General features: G+C 42.4%; 2 protein-coding genes across 7 annotated transcripts in view; both read left to right on the top strand.

The window, feature by feature from the left end:
* Nucleotides 1–59: 59 nt before the first annotated feature.
* On the top strand, nt 60–5,842 carry LOC125712743 (TLC domain-containing protein 5-like). Its single transcript, XM_048983141.1, has 3 exons — nt 60–238; nt 1,870–2,066; nt 3,131–5,842. The coding sequence occupies exons 2-3, from the start codon at nt 1,877–1,879 to the stop codon at nt 3,661–3,663; spliced, it is 723 nt and encodes a 240-aa protein (XP_048839098.1). The 5' UTR covers nt 60–238; nt 1,870–1,876; the 3' UTR covers nt 3,664–5,842.
* Nucleotides 5,843–6,748: 906 nt separating this feature from the next.
* Nucleotides 6,749–25,357, top strand: part of LOC125712726 (rho guanine nucleotide exchange factor 12-like) — a 61,078-nt gene continuing 42,469 nt past the window's right edge. For 4 of the 6 annotated variants that reach the window (XM_048983110.1, XM_048983113.1, XM_048983108.1 and 1 more), the window contains exon 1: nt 6,749–8,451. In XM_048983110.1, the coding sequence (XP_048839067.1) occupies nt 8,420–8,451 (32 nt within the window). In that variant the 5' untranslated portion in view covers nt 6,749–8,419. The remainder of the gene's footprint in view (nt 8,452–25,357) is intronic. The other 2 variants (XM_048983112.1, XM_048983111.1) reach the window with 1 other exon arrangement.

Below are 25,357 nucleotides of genomic sequence, written 5' to 3'. Positions count from 1 at the left end.
GTAGATGTCGCCAAATATATATTTATACATATATATACTTGGGAGCGCTAACCGCCCATCCCGCTTGGTTAATAACCTGTCAGCAGCAATGGTAACGCGATTAGGTGGCTTTTATGCGATTGCGCGGTTTATCCACCACTTCATGAATAAGGGGTAGGCGTTCCACCAGTTCAGGATGTGATGGGGTAAACTGAGACAAAAAGGACAGCATTGCTACGAGCACTCATGCATTATTCAGGTAAGTAGGCTAGATTTAAAGACGTTATCTTTAATTCTTTATGTTGGGCTAATCCGATTGACCGATGCGTACGTGTTTTTTGACCACAAAGATCTTTAGCAAAAAGTTTTACCGTGATTAATACTGATGGGCAGGCGAAAGTTGTTGTAGGTAACAGGTTTGCAACTTTTGAAAATGCCTCGTTGACATCGGTCGTTGTTTGTTTCCTTTATGAATTTTTTTTCTATCTAATGCAATGTTTTTGTTTTTCTTCATCAATGTTCTAACCAAATGTAATTTAATAAATGTTTACATCGTGTGGACTTGGCTTAACACACGGTCTGCAAATAAAAATTACAATAGTGTTATTATTGTGGTTTACTAACACTAGTGCGAAAGTGGATTCCACTATAGTTAATTAAAATTAAGTAATTACTTAGTGGTTAGGAATGCAAGACGCATAAAAACATCGAAACACCAAATATCACGCATATTTGTTAATGAGATAAAATGTCATACTAACCTTTTAAGTGAGGTTTTTACAAAACGCGGAAGGTTATATTTAGATGTGTTGGCTTTAAAGTAACCAGATATTGCTGCAGACCTTACCAGCGGTGTCCTTGCTTTTAAAAGTCAGCCAGCCTCCAAAGCCGTGTGGGTTTAACGTCGTAAGACTGTGAGATGGAACTTAAGCCCGATCCGTCGGACCCTCCCCCCTCCAGGATCGTATTTAGCCTCGGCCGCCCTGCCCGCTGATACCTTCTTACGAGGTCTGTCAACTAGATCATGCCGGTCGGCAGAAATATCCTCTCTCACCCCCGCTTAATGAAGCAGAGTATAATAATCAAATAATTGCAGTCGATCTGAACTAAAAAGATCTGAGCATCATTCCCAAGGGCATAACTTTGGGTTGATTATTGGGGGAGGAGGGTTGAGGTCTCCAACCATTTACAACCCCACCCCCCATCCCCCCATAATTTGCGCCCATGATCATCCCCAAAGTCCAAACATCTACCTAAGTATAGGATGGCCGTAGATCTTTTATTGTAGTTTGGTTTATGACGTCATTGCAGCGCCCCAATAGCAAATGGTGTTGGTTGCCTGCAGCTCAGCCTTAATATGTTAGGAGAAAAGGCTTTCTAATCTCCAGTGATTTGGGTTGCTAATGAGATGTTGAAAGATGGGACACTAAAGAGTGTTTTTTTTTTTTAGGGGAAAAAATGAACAATGTGGTTTGGAGATACTGGAAACGAGGGTCAGAATGTGCAACTACAATTTCTAACAATAATGACGTTCAATGACGTTACTTTGAATATGGAGCCCATCTTCAAATCCCATCAACACTATGGTTATGAATTCTGGAACAAATTCTGGTGATAAACGTAAAATGTAAATTCCATGATGGTTCACAGCCAGTACCGGGGCTAGCCAATGTAGCGCCCTAGCTGATCGTCACTGCCTGCGGAACCCGTCCAAGTGAAATGGCCCGTTCAGAAGTTGCTGCCCTAGACCAACCTATATGTTACTCATATAATAGACCGGCTCTGATTACAATATTACGGAACCAGCATTGAAAATATTCACAGAATCTGTGAGTCAATCCTGTTTGCTCTTGTATTTTAATTAATTTTTTTTCTTACTCTTTTTCCCAGAAAGGAGATGACATCATTAGCGGTGGCGTGCAGCCTGGTGTGTTGGGCGTTCCTTTACACCTGCCTCTGTCTCCACAACAGCCGCCGTAGCTATGAGTGGAACTGCCGGCTGGTCACTCTGCTGCACGGGGTCCTCTGCGTGTGTGTGACGACCTACATAGGCTTCGTCGACGGCCCCTGGCCCTTCACACACCCAGGCACGAAAGACAGCTTGCGCATTCAGACATTCACTACTGGTTACTTAATACGGCTCATTTTGGGGAAGGAATCTGATGGCTGCTGATGCCATTATGCTCACCCTCCATTTCAAGAAACTTGGTACCATCCTGGTGGTTGATAGAAATTATGTGATGTAACCAATCTGAAAACTGTGCTGCCACTTGCTGTAATTTAAATCAGAGATGCACATATCGATGTTACGGATACACATGCACGCAGATATATTGATACAGAAATTTCTCCGCAGGATATTTTCATAGCTTTACTGCGGCTTTTTATAGATCCAGCTGGTGCCATTATCTGCAGCACAAACACATTTTACGCAGAAGATCTAGAGCAGTTTAGGAAGCAAAGTTAGCCTGCATTTAATGAGAAAGGACCAGACTGCGATTAAAATTATGACTTTGTATGGTATTCTGCAAAAATGTCTTAAAGTATCCAGCTACTTAAAGGAAACCTTTAGCTAAAAGCTCCCCCTGAGGCTGGGGTTAAGGGCTTCGCTGAAGCGCCGGTGGACGTGTCACAGATCTGCTGAGACGTGGACCTTCTGATCACAGGCTCAGGGGCTTAGCCTACTGAGCAATATTCCACCACCAAGGAACATGTAGATGTATAAATTAGGGTGAGAGATGTGGGGCATGAACAAATAAGCATAGGACCAGTTTAGAATACTGTGGGTGACTAAATGTAACAGGGATGCCAACTCTGGTCAGCGGGCTGGAGTGAGATTTTCAATTTGAGACAAGTCATGCGCAATCGCATGTATGTAAAAGTTTCATTACCTTGTAAACAGTCTGTAGGGTTTTGTAAACTACCCCAGCGCTTTAGATGTAGCTAATTTTAAGTTTTTAATGGAATAGTATAGGTTTGTCGTAAGAGTTCTTGCGTGAGATGTGTGTGAGTTGGCAACCCTAGTATATAACATCCCACAGGTGCCAGTGTGCTTCTTGATGTAAGCATGTATATGTAGAAGATTGGTAACATTAACAGCCACTTGTGCTCCGAGTCGCTGACAGGCTCTCCCTGCTCGCGTCCCTCACAGGCGTGGAGAACACGCCGCTCCAGATCGCCGCCATGTCCCTCAGCCTGGGCTACTTCCTGTTCGACATGGGCTGGTGCATATACTTCCACGCGGAGGGACCAGTGATGCTGGCCCACCATGGCTTAAGCATCCTGGGCATCCTGCTGTCGCTTGACTTGGGCGAGTCCGGCACCGAAGCATGTGCCGCCCTGTTCGGCACCGAGATCACCAACCCCCTGCTCCAAGCGCGTTGGTTCCTGCGGCAGACAGGACGCTACGAAGGGCTGGCAGCTGACGCCGTGGACCTGCTGTTTGTGGCGCTGTTCACATCCGTACGCATCGGCGTGGGCAGCTGGATGCTCTACTGCGAGCTCGCCTCCCCCAGGCCGTCGCCGCTGATAAAGGCTGGTTCCGTCGCCATGTATGCGCTCTCGTGGGTGTTCATGGTGGACATCGCTCGCTTCGGTTTCCGGAAGAGCAGAGCCAGGTACCAGACGTGGAAGGAGCGGCGTAAGATGCTGGAAGTCAACGGGAACCCTGGGAAGGCTGACTGAGACTGTGCTTATGACCTGACAGGTGATACGGCTTCATTTCTGTTGGGAAAGCAGTAAGGAAAAGTTATCCGAAAAGGAGGGAAGATTTTGGACAGTGGCGTAAATAATTTTTCTTAAAATTAGGTCGTTTTATGGAACAAAGAAGAGCTTGACTCTTTCATTGAAGGCTTGCTGACTGCTAGCTTCTTTAATAAATTCCAATAATTATTTGTTTTCTTGACATTTTGAAAGGCTAATTATTCCATATCCTAGTAGGTCACCCCCTTAGGACAGCGATGTAAATTCAGTCCTGTGAGGTTTGCCACATGCCTCCCTCTGCTGACACCATTTCACTATCATTGAATGACGAAGCTTATTTATGGGAATGCAGTTCTGTACTTGGTTTCACCCACAATATTCTAAGTGCTCAGCCATCATCAGTGTGTGGGGGTGGGGGGGGCCCCCTACTGAAGGGGTGGTACATCAGTGATTTTTAGCTCTGATCTCCAGTCTAGGACACTGTTTCCCAACCCAGTGCTCAGGGACCTCCATCCAGTGTGCATTTTTTTTGTCCCTCCCAGCGTCTGGCCAATCGAGAACACCGGATATCTCGTATAGGTGTGTTAGGAGCTGAGACACTGTGATAATGAGGCCTGTCTGGGGATCCATGAGAACTGGGTTGGGAAACCATGGTTTAGATCCCTATTATTCAAATCACGGTCCTCGAGGTCTGAGCCCTGCTGGTTTTCCAGCCTTCTTTTACCTATGAGCCGGGTGTGAAGCCTCTGACCAATCAGAATCAGTCTTTATTAAACAACTACCTGGGAGAACTGAAAACAAGGCCTGGATTTGGAATCGATGTCCAGATTTGAAGAGCCCTGGTCTAGAGTATGTCTTGTTTTGACTGGTGTACCACTGGGGAAACCAACGGGTCTTAATTTGTGGTAAACAAAACCAAATTTTTATATGTTCTCATTATCCAGGAGAGGAATGAACATTTATGCCACCATTAACTATTTCTTTATTTGGCATAAAAACAAGTTGGAGAAACACTCATATTTCATCATTTGCCAAACATTTTTGCCTCATTACGCTGTATCACTGATTTGTTGTGAATGATATGTCAAAAGAGGAGAAATGTGATTTTAATACCAAGGAAGACTGTTTCATAGTGACAGGAAAGACAAAATTACTTAACATGAAAGATGCAACTAAAATATGTTGTCAACTGTTAGTCAGTGACAGGAGACTGATACTGTGATTAATTAGATGTCAAAACTTTGTTCACACTTTGTTTAATAGTTATTAGTAAAGACTATTCTCTAAGCATTTAAGTTCAACTCATGTTTTGCTTCATAAATTGTGTTTTTTGACAGAAATAGGTTTTTCATTAATATAAAATGTATCCTTTATTTTCAGCTGTTCCTATAAATGCAATTAAATTATTTACCATGCTATGTATACTTTGAATGTATAGTTGTATTGTACATTTATGCTTATTATTGTCATGCTATTTTTTTGTCAGTTGTCATTTCCACAGTAAATTGATAGAAACCGCGCGAATTCTCGCTTATATTCAATGTAGTACTTATTGCAACAGGTAGATGGCAATAAACCCAATCTTTATTGCTGAACATTGCAATCCGAGCGCGAAAATTATAGATGATAATTACATAGGACAAATTTCTATTCTATTTTCTTTAAAGATGGAAAGTAGTTGATATCGTCGCATTTTAACCTATTTATGTTTACTAGAGCCATTAGTGAACATAAGTGTTAGAACTATTACCAAAGACTCCATACTTGCGAACAAAAACCACTAGTCTGAATTTTCAGAGATAAACCTTTACACAGAAAAGTGTAAAACTCGGTCGATATAACAACAGTTGAACTAATGATATACTGCAAGGTCGCTTTCAGTCTAGTGGGAAAAGACACATGTAACAAAAACATTTTTTTCCAGTTATAGTTTGGGACAGTAAGCAATGAAACAAATATTGAAAATTTGTACAGGAGCCATTAGCGCCCTTCTTGCTCCTATTTACACAAATCTTAAATTGATGTGCATATTCAAGTTTAGATTAGGTATTTTCAATTTACAATTGTCACTTGTATAAAATGATTAAATGCTATAAGTCTACGCAGTTGTATTAATCGTCAACTGTGTATGTGAAAAGCTTCCAAATAAATTAATTGATGCGATGATGTGTGTTACTTTAAATGCCACTTCTGTCTAAAATGTCATTAACTTTTTTTTGTTTTAAAGAATTCCATCTGTGCTTCCAGGAAAGATGAGTGAATCAAGTTATATTCCCCATCTGTATATAAACGTATTATATGTATATAAAATGCATTAAAACAGTAAAATCACCGAAGAATATACTTCACTACAGGATTTATAGTGTTTAGCTAATAACTGAAAACCTGAAACCAAGAAGACTGAGCACAACCTTGTTTTATTTCAGTTTTATTTTGCTCTCGTTGTTTACAAATTCATGCTGTTTGTTGAAACCAGATGCTGCCCACATATGCCCTCTGTCCTTATTGCATGTGTGGCAGTTAAATGAGACAGATTTAAATGAGACGCTTTGTCATAAATTTAACTACATACGGCATTACTGCCTTGGGCACTCCTGTACTGTTTAGAACTGCATTCTGCTCAAAGCAGCTTCAAATTATAACATGCGTACGTATCACCGTGTGGTTAATAATTTAAACCCTTTATTTATGGCAATTTAAAAAGAAAGGATACTTGAAGAAATTTTAATATAGAAGAAATATTATCATTATATTCTCTGTTCATCCAATGCGATCCATCGACGTTTAAGTACTTTAAATGCATTCTTTATTCAGCGAATCACATTTAATAACTTTCTTAAAGGCAGGACACCAACCAGTCCCTAGCAGTTGATGCAGAAATATTCATGATACAAGTCAGCCGCCTCCAGAGAATTGGCATTGAAATGCTTGTCTTCATCATGACGATGTTGCACATAATGCATGTCACACGCATTAAATTATCTTTAGCGACCCGTTGTTTCTCTATTTGGGATTATGTCATGTTTGGCGGAAGTATACCGCTGAAGACAAGGAGAGCTCCTCGCTCCTCCTGGGCGGAGTAATCGCGCGATACGGCAAATTTGTTGAAAGTCACGGAATATTGGACAAAAATAAATAATCCTGTAGCAGGGTAAAATATACGCACGAAGCTTATTAACCTGCCATTTACATATACAGTTAAAAATATATTTTCTTTTGCCTTCTGACTAGTTGTCTTTAGGACTGACAGAGTAGTACCAACCAGTTAGCTTAGGGAATTCCGCTGAGAAAACAGGACAAGGGAAGAAGGCTGCTGGATGGGGAACGTGGAGAAGGAACGGAACGGGAAGGGTGTGAATGTGGATTTCAAAGCTTAAATGAATACACCCGGGAATATAAAGAAGCGAGGAAAGTTAGCATGCATTGGACCTTCAACGTGATTCCGCGCTGTTTATTCCCGTCGCGGCTTTTCGTGCGTTGATTTTTGGAAGGGGGCTGTATGGAATCCGCATTAGCGCCTTAGCTAACTGGCTAACATCAAAGGAAGTGAAGTTTTCCTCTTCTTTCCCCCCCTTTCTTGTTGCTTTTTTGCATTTTTCCCTGTTCCGCTGGATTAATTTGCTTGGAAGTCCGGGTCGAGCAGGAGACAGGGGGATATGGTCCAGATTATACACGTACTGCGGGGCTGGGCTACAAGTATCGCAAGTTTCGGGGTTTAGAGAGGAAGGTGTTTTTTTCTTCCTTTTCCTCCTTTTTTTGGAAAGCTGTGTTCCCTTTTCCACCCGCAGTACAGTATTGGCAAAGTGGAGGCCCGTTTGACGTAAAAAAAGGACTTGAAACGAATGGGACACACACATACCGGGTGGGGGATAAGGAGTTTTTTTAATCACAGAAAGGAATAAAACTTCGGGATCGGGGTCCCCCCTCCCCCTTTTTGTTGTCTTTGTTGTCATAGTTTGGGAATTTTCTCATGAGAAAGAACTGCCGGGATATGTGGCGAGCGGGGAAGCTGGAGTGGGACCTTTTCTGATGGGATAGCTACGAAACACTTGATAGATTTCGGGAGGATTAAAAAAACCGTAAAAGGGGTCAAATGGGAGTATTATGAAGACGCCTGTGAATGAAAGAGGAGAAAAACAAGATCCGTACCGAGAACTAAGGACGCAAAGAGGGTGAAAGACTGGGTGTTATTTGGGCAGAAAACAAATTAACAATAGGTGCAGCTCGCTTAGCGATACTGACAAAGGCTGCTGGCAGACAGCGCCATGCGAGGCGTGCTGTCTGCGCCCGGATCCCTGCATTAACCCACCAGAAAGGGCGTCAGTGCCGCCGCTCGTCGGCTTGCCTCGCGCACGCTGCGCTCCAGCAAGATACAAGTTACGCGTCGCACGCGACGACTAACGGTTATTTTTGTCTAACAAAAAATAAGTTTTTTTAAAATATCGTACATCGATTCTCCTTTTTTTCAGATGTTTCGCCCGCCGTCTTTTCTTTTTCTCTGCGACAAGGGAAATAAACAAGCACCCGGAGAAAACGCGCGACCGAGCACGAAGTTGGCTGCGTTGTGAACAGTCACTGATCTGAGCGGAGAATCTGGATTGTCTGCCTTCGTTTCCTTACGGATATCAAGGACCTACTTTTCCTACAAAAAAACACACATCGAGGGTTGTTTTTTTTCCTTAACATTCTCGGTAAAATGATAATTGGATAAAGGCCGAAGGGAAAACTAGAAAGCCCAATGAGCGGCACACAGTCTACAGTCACTGACAGGTAAATGCCTATGCACCGTGGTTACACAGCATTATTATTATTATTATTATTATTATTATTATTATTATTATTGACACCGCTTGCTTTTAATTAAATACTGTTGCCAGATGATTTTGTCACGTCATCGCTGTCTGTTTTACGTGGTTACCTCCGTCCTAACAGGCACAGTTTGTCATATTATTTTTTCATATTCTTGCATTTTGTTGATAATATTTCCGATCTCGGGAATTAAATCTTTGGCCCTAGTAAGTTACAATGAGGATAATTGTTTTCCTGTTTTGTCTCGTCATGTGAAGCTTTTGAATGGGAGGCGCTTACCGACTGAGGGAAACGCATGTTTACCTTGGGAAGGCAGGGGAAATATTTTGGTATAAACGACCAAGGGTACCGACTGCAGCAGTCAGAAGCTATAGCCCGACGTCTTATTGCGATTGGAGTAATACTCGGTCTGCAACATGCAATAGGATGGAACCTCTTCCCCTTTTAGATGCCGCATCCACAATGGATGGGTTATTCAGTGTGTTTATAAGAATTTACACAGTGTTGGTCTATAGTGTTAATGTCGGCAAGTAGTGTTTTTCAGGGAATATGTGTGACATGGTAATAGATGGGCTGCTCTTGAAAGTTATATTGGCTAGACATGATTGATTATTTTTTATTGTTTCACAATATTCAGGTGAGGAGAAGTTGGAGGTCTTATGTAACTGTGCCTGATTCTGGAGGTCTTTTTGTCATCCAGGGGCACAGCATTTACTGAGAGGGTTGTTAGTGTTTTTCACATGTTCTCCAGCCCTAAGTGGTATTACTGGAGAACATATTAACAAGCAGCAGTATCGGGTTGTCTGTGAGTGCAGAGAGCTCTCTGTCTGTCTGTGAAGTCTCTAGCATAATTTCTGTGTTCTTGTTGAGCAGTGTGCAAACCGGCACCAGTCAGGGTGACTGTCCCTATATCACAGAGGATGACAGACAGCTGACTCCTCATCATTGAATGGTGCATTTTGAACACTACAAACTCGCCTGTGCAGGGATATTAACAGGTGGAGTTGACCTTTGCTGTTTGTGTGGTTTGGCAAGGTTTACGTACAGTCTGGTATGCGCTGTCATACCTTTCTGAGATGTGTATCCACTTAAGGAGGTGGCTGAAGACCCTCCTCCCCCCTGGCAGTAAGATGCCCTTGCTGCTTTTGACTGAGACAGACAGGCAGGGGCTGATTGTGTGGAATTTGCTGACTTGGGCCCCAGAGATCATAATGATGTTGTAGGGCTGGTTCTTAAATAAAAGTAAACATAACCTTGTGAAATTTCAGTTTAGGGACAAGCAGGGGCCCATCTTCATCTGCTGGGATGTTCCTGTGTTGCCACTAGATGAATTGTTCGTATTTTGTGGGACTGGACTGCTTCAGTCCTGGGTACAGGTCCAACTTAGTGCCTGCATCAACATTCAGAAGGATTTTTGAGTTGTAATTTTTATTTATTTAATTAAAAAAAAATAGCAAACTAATTGTACGTAGCTGCACTGGCTCTTTTTGTCATGATCAAAGCATTGCTATTGATGTTTTGTTTGTCATGCAGTGGTGTTATGTCCCAGATATGATTACTCATGCTGTAGCTGTGGGCTCTGGACCCCAGTTTTACATTGTGGTAAGTTGTACACCATATCTTTGGTGTGTTTGTGCTTGCAGAAATCTTACTACTTCTTCAGGATGAAAGATGGTGTTTCTAGAATGCGCAGGGACTGTAAGGAGCCTATCAAATTGAAATGTGTACAGTCTTTGGGACCATCCCAAACAATGGCAAGCAGATGTCAGGTTCGGTGAATGTCCATGCTTCAGCAAAAGGGAAATGTACGTGAGGGATGTTTTGCTGAGGGTGAGGCTATTGGTAAATGATCTTCAGGATCTGAGCCTGAGCGACTACTTCTGACTAACTGCGTGAAAGCTGTGTGTGTTTCTGACGTGATTGAGTGGTCCTTGCAGATGAGGTTTTCAGTTCATGCTTACTGCAGCTTTCCCCTTTTTACACTATTTGCGTTTCCATCCTTGAAGTTGTACCTCATGTCATTTTCATTTTAATGTTTTGCATCTTGTCTGGGGACAGATAAGACAAGACTTGGAACCGTTTACATGGAAAAACAAAATGTTTAAACAAGTTTTTCTTTAATCTGTGTAAACTACTGTCAGTGAATACAGGCCAGTAACAGCACTGACATCTGAACATCAAATTGCATTTATATTGCGCTATGTATTGTTAAGACTAAATTATTCCCTGTTATACCTGTTCATGAATAGAAGTATTTGCAGCTCAGGATTTCAGTGGTGGAGTGTGGCTCAGATTCTGGTGTTCTCTGTTGGTGATGCTTCCTCATAGTCTACTCATTATCCACAGTTTGAGTCTTTCAGAAGAACATTTTAGTTTTGACTTGCACAAGACAATCAATTGCTCTGGTTATTGTGTGCCACTTTGAAAACAATTTTCCGAAAATTCGCAAATCACCAGAGACAGTCACCTTCGTGACTTTGTAGTTCTGCTTGTTGGAAAGTCATTGGTATTTGGATTACTGAGGCGTAAGGGATGCAGCCACTTTGTTTGTGCGAGTTCTCTGTAGCCCAGGGCTGCATATTGGTTGGTCTCTGTGACAAAACCAAATAGAAATGACATATTTCATAGGACATTAGGGTTTCCTGTCACAGAAAGGCTAAAGGAGAGAATGAACTCCTCCATTTGATGGTATAGATGGCCAGTGGAAGTCCTGATCAAGCCCTGCAGTACTCCAACAAAATTGTTGCCTGTGGTGCACGGTTTCTGGTTGCTCCCTAGTTAGGCTGAGAGACTGTTCTCATCTGTTTTGCATAATATCTTGTGGTTGGGGCTTGTTTGCAGCCTTCAGGCAGAAGCTATAACCTTCAATGGTCTAACATGGTGGCGTCTCTGCCTCTAAGCTCTAGACCCCTATGAGTCACCACCAGCACCTTTCGTTTTCAACTGGAGCGTCATCCATGGTGGGTTTTGGACTGGGGCTTCCTCAGGATTTATGGACGAACACATGGCTGAAGTGGTTGCGGTGGTTCTCTGTGGCTACCTGCGCCTGGGTGTTTTGCCATGTCGAGCCCGGGGTTGTATGCGGAGGTGGAGTCCTTCCAGTCGAAGGTGCCTGCCTGCCCCCCCCCCCCACAGCATACCAGCTCACATTAGGCCTTGGCTGTGTCCAAGCCGTGAGTGTGAGCTGATGCGGGCTGACAGGCAAGCCGGGTAGCAGTATAAAAATTCTCTGTTTTCAGCTCACACTCATCCTCTCCTGTTCCAGGATAACCTGCCAGCACAGTAGAAACCCTGTGTCAGCCCAAGCTGTTCAGGTCCTCCCCTCCCAGTATTCTGAGCTGAAAAAGCTGCCATTGTATACAGACTGGTAGAATACCTACCCCTTTGACTTCATATTATTTGGGTTGGGGGGAAGCGGGTGTGGAGTGCACAATGATACGGTTCATGTGACCCTACAGATTCCTCTCTGGCTTTGCCAAGTCTGTGCAGACAGCCGCACCATACACAGTTATGAAATTAACTTTGGTCCGCATTCTGTGAGGTTTTACAGATGGGTAGATGCAACTACCTGAATCCAGTGAGTCCAAAGGTCAGAAGTATAAAACATTCACCTAGGGCTGAGCGACATGACCTCAAATCAATATCATGATTAATAGAACATTTTGCCTCGAGTACGATTAATTAACAATTTTTTTTCACCCTCATATTTCACTGCCAAGACTTGTACTGTAAATATGCTCAACTATTAAAGCTGGGATTTTTTTCTAATGGAAGACTATGTTTTCTTTATGATTTTTAAATAACTGAAGGATATGCACACAGAAGAAAACATTTATGGTAACATTGAATATTTTGAACTGAAATTGAAGCACAAATCACTTTAAATGAAAATGTCTTATGAAAAATGTCAAATTTTAGTTTTAATTTAAAAAGCAAGCTCCCTAAAAAAATAGAAAATAAGCGGGTAAAATTGATCACTATAAGCGGATGGTCATTATAGCCATTTAAAAAAAATTTTTCTTTGTCTCTGACGGCGGAGTTACGTGACAACACATGCATGGTAGTATGTTTTTACGGGGACAGTACATGAACACACTGGGGAAAGTATTAACAGATATTTTTTGGTTTTAACTGACATGGGCAAGATTACCTCAATTAAAGGTTTTGAGTACAGGTCTTGATTATATTTTGATTAATTGCCCAACCCTTCGTTCACCTGACTTATGACTTGGGAGATGGAGGAAAGTGACGTTAAGGATTTTCACAGCTTTGGTTTGTGTTTCTTAAATGCATTACACTTAACTTCTTAAAAATCCTTTTAAAAATCTGCAGATTGTGTTGATGTACTACCTTGGTGGTTTTTTTTTTCCTCCCTAGAAGCCAGGACATGGCGTGCAGTGAGTAACCGATCTTCCCAGACACCAAGGCTCCACCTTCTTAGGAAGGTGTGGTACTCTACAGCTGTTTCCTTTTTAAGGGAAGCTTATGTGAAAATTGAAATTGAACTCACTGGCCTGTTGTACTACCTAGAAGATGGCAGCTGCAGTAATAGTTTCAGTTTCTTTATGCTTGTCTCCTCCTCATCTTCTTGCTGATGACTTAACTCAGACAAGGCCTTTTTAAAAATTTCGTGTAGTAGGTGATTGTGCCAGATTTGATGTTGAATTCAATCTCTTTTGGGGCTCTCCTGACCTCTTGTATTCTACCCCACATGGTGTATTTTTAACATCTAATTACTTTCCTATGAATGACAACATCATGGTCCAGTTTGGTAGGACCTTTGATATGATCCTCTTAAGCACTGAAGCTTCTGTATCCACGGATCTGTTACAAGGTGTGGATATTTACAGTACTGTTAGGACACGTTACACATTTTGTCATGCTTCGCCTGAGGACTTGGAGCAGCAGACGGCACTCATGTCTGGGGTCCATGCTGCCAGGTTGTGTGTCGTATGTTTACACCACCAGCACGGACAAAGCCAGAACCAGGCCTGCTGGGCATGGGGGAGGTCTGGCTTCTGGAAGACCAGGACAGCAGGCATTATCTTTGCCTTGTCACACCCCAGAGCGGGAACAAGGCACAACACTTTTCGAGCTGAACACCACTCGCTGCTTAGATGTGTGTCAAGGTGGTGAGCAGCATCTCTAGTTCTTCAATTGTGTGTGCATCACGTGCTGGTGCCTCTGTAACTTCGCCAGGTTCGATAGTGCAGTGGACTGTGCTATGTCAGCCCATGGGAAAACCAAGTTGGCCTTCTCCCCTGAGAGAACTAAGAGACCCAAACCCGCCCAGATCCCCTCCCTGCTTTGGTTCCCAGGCTGTAACCACCCTGCGCCCCCCCGCCTTGATTGCCTTCGTGTTACGTTTTGCTTCTTTGTTTGTTTTTAATTAGCAAAAGTAGCACCCTTCCTACACTGCTGTTGATTATGAACCTTTAATGACAATATGAGCGTTGAGGTTGAGCTCTTTTAATCTGAAAACTGCTACTCTCCTGTCTGCGGCGGCTGCTTGTTTTGGGGATGCCGCCAGGGAGTGTCAGCAACTTGAATAACGAGACCAGGTCATATAGCTGAGTCTTTGTCGCTGAGTTTTGCTGATCTGAGCCCTCCCTTCCCGAGATCCGCCCCCGGAAGTGATGACATCATCTCTATAAACAATGTCTGTCAAGCTTGCCAGGTCACCAGGCTGCCTCAAAAGGGATGCTGACTAGAGAGGTGCGTTACGGGAAAACTGGCTCTTACTCAAAGATGAGTGCCTTTCCATATTGGCATCTGAAGATCTGGTTTTTAGTATCTGACGTGAATCAGGTTGACTTTTCATCAAGCTTAAAAGAATTTTATTGTTGAATCACAGCTGCCTCTTACCAGAATTTCACGGAGTGTGGAAAAATTTTCTTGATAGATTTAAAAAAGATTGACTTCAGAATAATAGCTACAGGTATCTATTATTATAATAGAAAATGTATTAGTTGATATTATTTAATATTGAATCAGTTAAGTGGGTATTCTGCAGTTTATTCACCAACCAAAGATCAGCCTTTGTTAATGATTTGAGTAGTGCACTTTCAGAAGGTACTTTTCTATGCTGTTAGTAAGTTTTGCATGAGTGTTTTGGATATCCTTTAGTTGTTTGTGTGGAGTTTGTTTCCCGTCACCTTTTCATTTTTTTTACTTGGTTCTAGGAAGTAGCTGGCATTTGTCCTCTACACTGAACAGGAAAGACTAGCGTCAATGTGACAAACACGACAGGTGCTCCTGAGATACTCTGAACAAAAGTCCCAGTGGCCGCGATCGTCTGAAAATTAACAGAGGGCCCAGCCTGTCAGAATGATTGTAACTTTACCCGCTCAACCCCTACCTCAGCAGGGAGATAAACTGATCACCTGTCTTTGTGTGCTGCCATAGGCTCTTTCCAATGTTTATCATTTTTTGCATTGTTTATATGCTTACGCGGTTCAAGTCAATGGTTCCTTTCTTCAGGGGTGGGGGTTCAGAGTGTTTTTTCCACCGGCTGGCCTGCCTTTATGTTTTTTTTTGTTTTTTTTTGTTTTTTTGGTGAAATCTGATTTTTACCTGATGGCTGCGGTGCTGACCAGATTCATGTTTGTGTTACATTTTAAAGTAATAGTGAATATAACAAACAAACAAAAGATATAGATGATGGTCATTTCAGTGTGTGCAGGCCTTGTAGCAGTTTGCTCAGCTAGTTTGCTGGCTTGATTGTCAGAGCTACGTTAGACTTTGTTTTTTTGGTTATTGTTGGCGTGAGGTCCATGATGTGACGCACAGAAGACTCTGACAACCTGCGTTTGCAGTGGTGGCACAGTGTTACTCCTGACGACAGACCACTGGAATGTTTGGCCCCTTTGTTTGTTTCCCTATTTATTTGCTTTGACATCTAATTTCAGGCAGTGCATGATTTTCTGGTTGTCTTTGGATTCAACCTTGGCTCCCCTGTCCATGTTGGCCTGGCCATGGTCAGATAGCTTAATAACCATGAGGGTGATTGAGGTAAAGCTGCAGCAAGTAGTTGGCGTTTTCCTCCTGATGGTGGCAGTTAATTTCCTGCATCACTTGTTTGTGACGGACACAGGTCCACTCCCCTTGAAAATGTGGTTTGTTACTTTAACACGTGGGATTGGAGCCCTCGTTAGCCTGTTTCATATCGGGACTCAAACCTTTGTGCAAGTGTTATGCAGATCAGTGCAAATGATCTAATTGTGTCTGGCTGATGAAGGGTGTGGTGCTCTAACGTTAAAGGGCGATACTCACAAAATCCAGATTTAAAAGGTATCCAAGTTGAAAATTTTCAAAAGGCATTTGAAAACAGATTTAATTTTTTTTTTTGGAATATTTTCTATATATTTATTGGTATTTTATACATGGAGTCCATAAAAAAATATCATTACTGCAACATGACATTACATCAAATATATGGTTTAAAATGTATATTTTTGGTAATTTTTAAAGTAGATTATTAATACTGTTGCTGAGAATTATATATAACTCAGGATATATTGCCTTTTTATATTTATTATGTTTTATCATTTTCTTCATTTCTCTCATTACCTCAACATTCTTGATGATTTACATCTTGTTTTTTTTAGGATATTTCACTGAAAACTGACATGTATTTCTGTATTTTTTTCTGTAACAGAGATTAAATAAGAAGTGCTATAAATTGTTTAAATACAATTACAAACCAAATATCATTTTCTAATAATTAAATAATTTGCTACTAAACACATATTGTGGTAATGAGAATGGTGTTTCGGAGATTAAACTCAGTGTTTCGGAAATGAGACTTAGTGTTATATTCATAGTTTAGCATTGTATTTTATGAAAAAGTTCATACAATCATTTGTCCATAAAATTACAGCACTAACAACCTTTTGTGAAGCATTTCCAGGCTGCCTGTTCACCATCTTCTTCAACCTTTGAGCCTGGAGTCTTAATTTTTCTGTTAAGATAATTTAGTTCTTTGGTCTTTTCCTTTTAGTTTTTTTCTCTGTATACTTCAGTTTGGCTATCAATTTGCTTGTAAGTTTTGATTTCTGCTCTTTTTTTAATTGCTGGATGAGTTCTCTTGGGGTGGATACTTCTACTGGCCCTGTGAGGTCTATCCTTTCATCTGCTGGTGACTGGAGTTCTTCATGGCAATTTTCTGGCTCACTTAGTGAGGACACTGGACTCAAATCGAAGAGGTTGTACAGTAAGTCCTCGTGCATTCGCGCTTTGTGATTCGCGAATTCACAGATCCGCGGAAATTTAAGTGGAACCGAACTTATTTGCATCTGCGATTTTTTTTATTTTTTTATTTAATTTTTTTCTCCGCACATCTGCGAAATCCTCGAAAAACCGTACAGAAGTGTTTATATAATTATTTTGTTATAGTAATTTATAAGTTTTCCTTCTTTTAAGCATAAGTTAATTTAGTTAATGAAGGTAATTGAAGGTAAAATGCATTTTTTGAGCGTAGACATAGTAATGAAATTAATGTTTGAACTACAAGGAAATTTCCAGTCTCCATGTTTGAAACGGGTGTGTGTGTGTGTGTGTGTGTGTGTGTGTGTGTGTGTGTGTGTGTGTGTGTGTGTGTGTGTGTGTGTGTGTGTGTGTGTGTGTGTGACATTTCGTAAAAAAAAAATATAGGCCTTCAATTGTTGTGGTGAGTGATAATACTGTTGCGGAGTATGAATGACCTTTAATTTTTTTTGTCCTCTGTGGAGGCACCATGAGGCCTAGTTAAACTTTCATTGACTGTTTATATTTAGACCTTAATGAGGAAAATAATAATCAAAAAAAAAATGTAATGAAATTTTTTTTAAATGTTAAAAAACTTCACATATCAGTAATGAGAAACAAAAAGTCATGTAGGCACTCTGAGCAAACTTTTAACTTTTATCTGAAGTGATAAAAAATGAGCAGCTTACCTGGTACCCACCTTGAGTGTCACAGTCAGTAGTGTCCCTACTTCAAAATTCCTTGATTGTATAAGTTCCTTGTGGACTTAAACAATGAGTGAAATGAGATGAATGCCAAATACCATGTTTATTTACTGTAACTGTTAGTAGTTTTACTTGCACTGAAGCCTTTTCTTTTATATTTATTTTAAACATTAAAATTTCAATTTCAATGAACCCAAACTCAGTAATGGACTCGTAGCGGTAATGAGAATTTTACTCTTAAATGTGGAAAAAAACAACAGAAAATATATTTATGTTCACTTTGAAACATATGCAAGAGGCTATGATGACTGTGTTCTTCTCGTTTTGATAGCATTTACATTTTCATCAAAGTGCTGCATGCCACCTCTGATTTCGCGAGAATGAGAATCACCCTAAAATGGTACTGCTTGCACATTCACGTGAACTGATGGCTGAGGGTGTACTCACCCTAGCTGATCCATACTGTGTCCAAACACGTTTGACCCCAAAGTCCAGTTCTTTTGACTGATCTGATCACTTCGTACCCTGCCCTGGCTCGCTTGGAGATGTGGGTCAGACCACAATTAGTTGGGCACAGACTCGGGTACAGTGTGATCATTAACCGTGCCTGACTGACATGACATCAGTGATGCAACTGACATATGCTTGCGCGCATATACACTGTAGGTGAATCAAACCAGGAAGGCCCGGATTGGGTAGGTATTTTTTTTTTTTTTTTTTTTTTTTTTAACTGTTAATGTAAGCACCCATAGAAGTTACAGCAGTTTTTTCTGCTTCCATCATCTCAATAAACATATAATAAAGTTTGCTTTACTGTCTAACTGCTTAAAACACAGCGTAGCATAGTAACCTGTAGGTACAGATGCTAGTTTGATGATGCTAATATAGCCTGTTTGGTATTAGATCTTGCTATATTATAAGATCCCTTTCATAGATCACTGACTTGAAGCTAGGGAGCAGTAGCGATGTCTGGTGTAATTAGTACTGGTACTAAAGAAATGTAATACCAAACAGCTTTCAAAAATTCATGCTTTTCTGCAATAGCTCTTCTCTTTCTGTTTTCTTCAAAACAAAACAGTTGCACAGTGATTACGAAAGCGTGCTCCGGCCTGGATGGTAAAATGCAATGTGAGCACAGACCAACAGGGGAGTGGAGAGTGGGGGCAATTGTGCTCAGGTGTGATACATGCAACCGGTCCAAGTGTGAGTACACTTATCTGCATAGTGTGTTTTAGCTACACCCAGAAATACTTCTGCATCAGGGCTGCCTATTTCTTGCTATAGGTATATGATATAAGGTGTGTGTGTGCATAAAATATAATAGATGGATAGATATAATAAAAAACCATGCACTTTTCTTGATGGTTTGTGTCCTTTCGCTGTCCACAATATTTATTTATTTTTAGTATTGAGCTTGAATGTATTTCTGCTTGCGTTTTTAGCATTTCAGAGAGCTACATTTGCCTTGAACTTGTACTGCATTTCCTGTTGATAATGGCCTGATGTGTGGCCGTGGTCTGCCTCCAGAGCACCAACATCCAGCTGTACAAATGCCACGGAGCTTCAGGTCCTTGTGAAGCACTGCCCTAGCTGAAGGCTGCACCCAAAGCCACATGCCGAATCCATGCTGTTTATCTCCCCTCGTGGCGGGTTTTTGGCTTGCCAGGCTGTGTTCTATTGCTAGACCCCAACAGCTCTCAACATCTGCTGCTGACTTAGGCACCCATCGTCGCTGCAGCAGCCCAGGTGTGTAGCATAGATTTTGCCCCATGGAGAGTGAACTGAATGGTTTTTGGAAAAGCAGTCTTTTAGTATCCCAAGGCAGGCAGAGAAGGTAGGCTCTGAAAGTCATGACCCTAACCTTCGTCCGATGATCTTCGGCAAAAGAAGCTGTGGTTTGTTGCTCTGTCCTCCAGGTACATCCAAATGTAGATAACGCTACAATCAGCATTTCGTTAAGGAATCCCCCTTCAGGGAACATCTGTTCATCTATCTGTAAAAGTCGCAAGTGGCTATTTCGTCGCTGAAATTTTTTAAAGATGTCATGTGATGATGAGACTGTAGGTTACGTGCTGGGTTAGGGATGTTAGGGATACGGAGAATTTCCAGCCAGAGCTCATTGCTTAGAAACTCTGAGTTGCTGGCCTAGAGGGTCTTGCAACATTCCAGGCCTTCAGGTTAAAGTGGATGGTCACAGTTCAGTGTAGCAGAAATGACATCGCCGGTGCCACTGCCCAGAAGCTCCAAAGCAACTCAGCGACTTTTCTACCTTTTGTTTTCAAATCCAGGAGCATTGCAATGATGTAATCACTTGTGCTGGTTGTCAGCATTTTAAGTGGTATTCTTTTAAAACAGGCTTAAAAAACTTTGCATGTAATCTGCATATTTAATGCAGAAAGATTTGCTAGGATGCAATAAATAAAAATTTATTGCAAACAATTATTTGTTGTATAAGCATACAGTATAGTTTTTTTTTGCATAACGTTTGTTAGTAGACCTGAACACTTGAGAACTTGCTTGCAAGTCTTGTTATAGTCAGAATTGTTCTGCTGCTTGCTCTGGCTCAGGCACCTAACTGCACCTTTATATAACCATTTGAGTCTCCAAGGATCTCCCAGACCTTCTATGTCTACTATAAAGAGGTTGCATCACCGTCGCCCGGTTGTCACAGTATTGTTTTTGTTTTGGTATGGCAACTCTCTGATTCGGTCAGAGGGGTCCAGAGGGGTGCGTCCGTTCCTGTAACGGATGAGATTAAATTTGTGTCGCTGAGCCACTGAGGCCTAATTTGCTTTCCAGGACCGTGTGTCTGTTGCTCCACTACCTCCCAGTCACTGTGTACAGCAGGTGGAGATTACCGCTGCAGGGCTTAGGCTGGCATTCGAAGCATGTCTCCCCAAGGCAAGTAAGTGGCAGGGAACCCTTGGTGTCTGAGGGTATGTTGCGGGTGCCGGGGAGTCTGTGCCTGGCCACTGTGCGGACTATGACAAGACGGTTCTACTCCAACCCTAATTAGGTGATCTGTTGCTCTTTGTCGCTGTCTGGTGAATCGTTCCCTGTTCGCCTCACAGACATGCATGCAGTGAGCATCCTTTATAACTCCCTGTAAATGTTCAGGGTTCAGTCCCTCCTATGGTCATACCATGAATGGCAATTGTTAATGTTTTCCACTCTTTATGCAACATGTGCAGTTCTGTACGAAACTCTACCATGTGTCAGTCTTAGTATCCCATTTCCACCCCCAACACACATATTGATTTAGAATGGTACCAAGTTATAGACATATCCTAAGCACACATTCATCATCTCCATAGCTAGAGCGACTAGTAGTTCTTTGAGGTTCCTCACAGGTTCTCGTCATTGCAAAATTCTTTAATTGGTCAAGAACAACGCCTCCTTCTTTCTCATGGCTGATCTGTTCATCTTGTTCTTCTGTTGTGTGTAATCTGCTTTTGTGTCCTGGGAAAAATTTATATTAGGGTGTCTGCATAGCTGGTTTTATTGCCTAGCTTTACAGGACAGAACACTCAATTTTTCACAAAGCAGAATTCAGTGAAACTTGGTCTGCTTCCTGAGTTAAGCATTTTTTGTGTGTTCAGGTCCCTCCTCTCCAGCTTCTCAAGCTACCCAGGTTTTTGAAATACCTGTCCCTTTTCACAGAAAATTGTAAATCTGGCAATAGTGTTGGCTGTTTAGAATAATGAGAATGTGTCAAATCTACTAAAAACTTTAATGCACACGACTCTGGTGTTCCTTTGACTGTCATGATTTGTAGCTGATGTGAATGGCTTGATTGATTCCAAGTGTTACCTTTTACACAGTACAATGAGTGGGGTTGGTGTAAATTCCTAAAGACATGTCTTGCAGGCAGAATATATTTGAATTGGTGCCCTTGAATTAGATGCCATAATTAAATTTTTTTGTGCACGCTGGGCATGCAGAGCAGACCTGACTTAGTCTGAGAACTACCACCTTCAGCTGTGCTCCACTGACAGTACTAATGCCCACCCCAATACTGTATGTGTCTGTCTAAATTATGCATAGGTTAGAGACTCCCTAGGCCTGTTATTAAAGGGGTCTTTCTGTGCTGGGTCTGGTCCCCTCTAAGATGAAGTTGTTTATCTGCCAAGTGTATACAGTTCTTTGGAAAAATAGTTGTCTGTACATCGTTATTAAATTGCTCTCTTTTTTCCTGATTCTTTTAGTGTAGTACAGTAAAATAGGTGACTTTAATATAAAATCGTCAAGACAGTACAAACAGTGCTTTCCAAGATAAATCTATCATGTGGCTCTTCATATAAAATCACAAACTTTTCTGGAAAGGATTGCGGATAGGAACGTGTGCAGGTTTTTTGAAAAGCGGACTGATCCTGGGACAGGGCTTCGGAGAGCACATTTGTGCAAAGATGAGTCCCTGATAGCAGGACATAGACTTGTGGCGTTCTGGTCCTCTGTTCAACAGGAAACAGTGCAGAGAGAGGCGATGTGTCATTGAGAGCTGGGGGGGAAGTGTCCCCCCCCCCCCCCGGGTGGTGCATCCCAGGGCCAGGGGAATCTGCACTGCAATCCAGTAAGAGGATTCTCGTGCGATGCACACGTGACAGGGGCTCGTAACTTTCCCAGCTGCGTCACCATGGAAACTGCCAGTAATGTGTGCTGGCTTTCCCATTCTGCCCCCACTCCCCACTCAACACACAGACACACACACCCCTCCCCTGCTGGGCTTGAGGAGGGAAGAAAAGCAAACGACTTCCTCAGGATGGCTTGACTGTTGACTTGCTCCCTGCAGTAACCCCCCTCCCCACTTGGGCTCCTCTCTAAGGCTGCTGGCCCGCAGGCTGCTGGGAAATTTCACAGCCCTGCCCTCCCTTCCCCCGCCTGCTTTTGGTTTCTGGGGAGACAGTTTTTGTTTTTTTTCTGTTTCCTGTTTCGTTAACCCTTCCTGCTTGCATAACTGTCAAAATAGGGGCAAGAAACATACAGTGATTCTGATTCAAGGAGCAAGCCTTGAATCAGAAGTATTTACAAAAAGTCAGGAAAGAGAGCTTGGTGTTTTGTTACCAAATTAATTTACTTGGTGTGTTTAGAGTCAGTCTGGAGATTGTCTGAATTAGTGGTAGGGCATCACCCAGCTTTCATCCACTTGAGGATGCAAGATTTTCTGTTATTCTGGAAGTTTCATAATGCAGGAAACAAGGTTAGCTTGGTAATCGTACCCTCTCCCACAGTGGTGCCGATGATTATGTAGAAAGGGAAGAACTACACATCTATGAATTCGATGCAAGTGTGACCCCCACAGATCCACGTCTGCTAGTGCCACACTGCTGTACACATGCTGGCTTTGTGCTGCGGTTTTTATTTAGTCATCTCCCTCTTACATGTGTTTATATGAAACTGTATGTCTGCCCATTTTGTGCTGGATATTAAAATGTCTCTTGTCTCACAACTTGATTCTCTTGTTCAACAATTTGATACTTGGGCACCTACTGGGATTTGATCTTTAAACAACTGTGATTCCATAACTGTGGCTACTACTGCCACATGGAATAAAATCTGTCTGGAAATGGAGTGTGGCTTTCCCTCCCCCTACCCTTTCATGTAGGCCAATATAATCTTATTTAGAAGGTCAAATTATGGTCTGGTTCATATGGTAATCAAGTGATGAGTAGGACTGTACGATATATATTTCAGCATCGTTATTGCAGTTGTGTTTAATAAATATCTGTGTATTACAGGAACTGTGCATGTTGCGATGTTCTGATGTGGTATCGTGTGTGACTTTGGTAGCCTTCTATGAAAAATATTCTACAAGGGTGATGTAGATACACTTTAGTACTGTGACAGTCACAATAGACACAAACATCTGCTAAGTGGTTAAAACGCGCAGTGCTGGGTTGTTAGAAAGATGATTTTTATTTATTTGCTGTTTGTAGGTTGTCATAATACCAAACAAAAGTATACTAGTAAGATAGGATTTTGTGGTAGCTATCAACCCGTATGGTGGTTTTTGAGGTGATATGGTTGTGTCTGCATAGTTAAAACAGTCAGATGTGTCTTTGAGGGTTTCTGTGAGGATCCAGGGTAGTGAATGCTGTCGCACATAGTGATTATATTTCAGTTTGAATCTCAGGGCCTCTGGGTTGAGTGTCCTCAGCAAGAACAAAAGGGAGCTTTGAGTGGGCCGACTACCGAATGCTGAGCGCGGGTGGGGGGCGGGCGGGAGGAGGCGACTATATCTGGCTGCTTTTGGCTTCCCGTCGCATGCCACCCATCCTCTTGCTGTTCCCTGCTGCCGCCGGTCCTTCTGTGTCAGTCGTTCCCACAAGGGTGTGGTGCAGCAAGGATTAACCCCTTACTACCAACTGCCCACAACTAGTAGCAGAACCAATAGAAACATAGAAAGCTTTGATTAGTGGTGATTGGTGGTCAGTGTAAGCTGCTTAAAAAAAAAAACTGTAATGTCCCTTTGTGATACTCAGGCTAACAGACAGGCATAACTGCTTGTGTTCTGCCTCCTGTATGCTATGTTTTTGGTGTGGTAGTCACTCTTCTTAAAGGAATATATGTGTGTTCTGAAATGTGACTGGGTTCTCTAATCCAGGCCTGCAGCTCCCTGTTTTTGCACCCACCCCCACGCCCTTTCATGTTATTTTCACCATCGTCATAATTCCCTCAGATGGTTACATCCGGCAGGGAGATGGCTTCCTGGTTTCCTGCTTGCAAGTCGGACCTTGTGAGCTGCCTGCCGCAGGCAAGGTGATTTCTGGTTTTGGTGGATAGGTGTTAACCCTCTACTGGGAATGGTGGGTCAAGCCAAAGCTTCGGCAAGTGGGAGCATGGGGGTGGGGGGGGGGAGAAAAAGTGGTTGGTCAGGCATGAATCTAAGTCTCAAGATGGCTGACATTGCCCTGAAATAAGTGTCTTTAAGAGTGCTCCTGACAAACTAGTGGCTTACTAATTTGTGTGACATTTTTCTGAGTATGTGTATAGTGGATTAGTCCGGAAGGTCATGAGTTCAAATCCTGTGGTCAACAGAGTAATCATATCACGCTTGAGCAAGGCCTTTACCCCTAACTGCTTCAGGGATGCCGGTCGGCTGTGCTCTTTGACCCGGAGCTTGTCTCACTTGCGTGTTGCTTTTGGACAGAAGCGTCTGTTGAATAAATAATGGTAAATGTGCTGGTAGGTAGCCTAAGATTCATCTCCAGAAAAGGGGATGTGGGAAGGTAGCACTGTCATATTGTGGTAAACTATGGAGAAGGAGGGTGGGGTTGATCAGGCGGAGGAGCAATTGCACAGGGGTCAACCAACATTAAGATGCACATGCACCAAAATGCCACAGCAAGTGCTGATTGAGAGAATCCTAGGTTATTCTCTCCTTCTGTAATAGGCTTAGTTTCTTGCAAAGGCTACAGCCACAAACTGTCAGGTTTGGCGTCAGGTTTGGCCTGGTATCTGTCAGCACTTCTTCAGAGGAAGAGTGGGCCACGCCTAGGGCTCACTGCCAGCCTCGGTGGCCTGAATATAAAATCGCACGTAGCCCTGGCAGTATGGTACATAGCTAGGGTGTGTCCTGGAGGTCCTGTCTGCCATACTGTGTAGGAAGGGAATCATCTGGTTCATGGCTTATGGATGACTCTGTCCCACTCCCATTTCATGACCATGTATTTGCCTGGTCCTGAAAATACGGGTGGTGACGCAGTCATTTCCCATCATACTGGAGGCGTGGTTTTCTAAAGTATTTCAGAGGTAATTGAACAACTTTTGTATAATGTGATTGTGGCCTCCATGTTAGCTGCCCTGGGCTGATGCAAAGCTGCTCTCATAGACAGTGAGGTTTTGAGTTTCAGCCTGTTCTATGTTCTAGTTGCACGCCCTCCCAGCACAACCACCTTTTAGTCACCATGTTAGGCCATAGC

Source organism: Brienomyrus brachyistius, chromosome 18, assembly GCF_023856365.1.
Source record: "Brienomyrus brachyistius isolate T26 chromosome 18, BBRACH_0.4, whole genome shotgun sequence".
Lineage (NCBI taxonomy): Eukaryota > Metazoa > Chordata > Actinopteri > Osteoglossiformes > Mormyridae > Brienomyrus > Brienomyrus brachyistius.
This window is presented reverse-complemented; position numbering and strand designations above follow the sequence as displayed.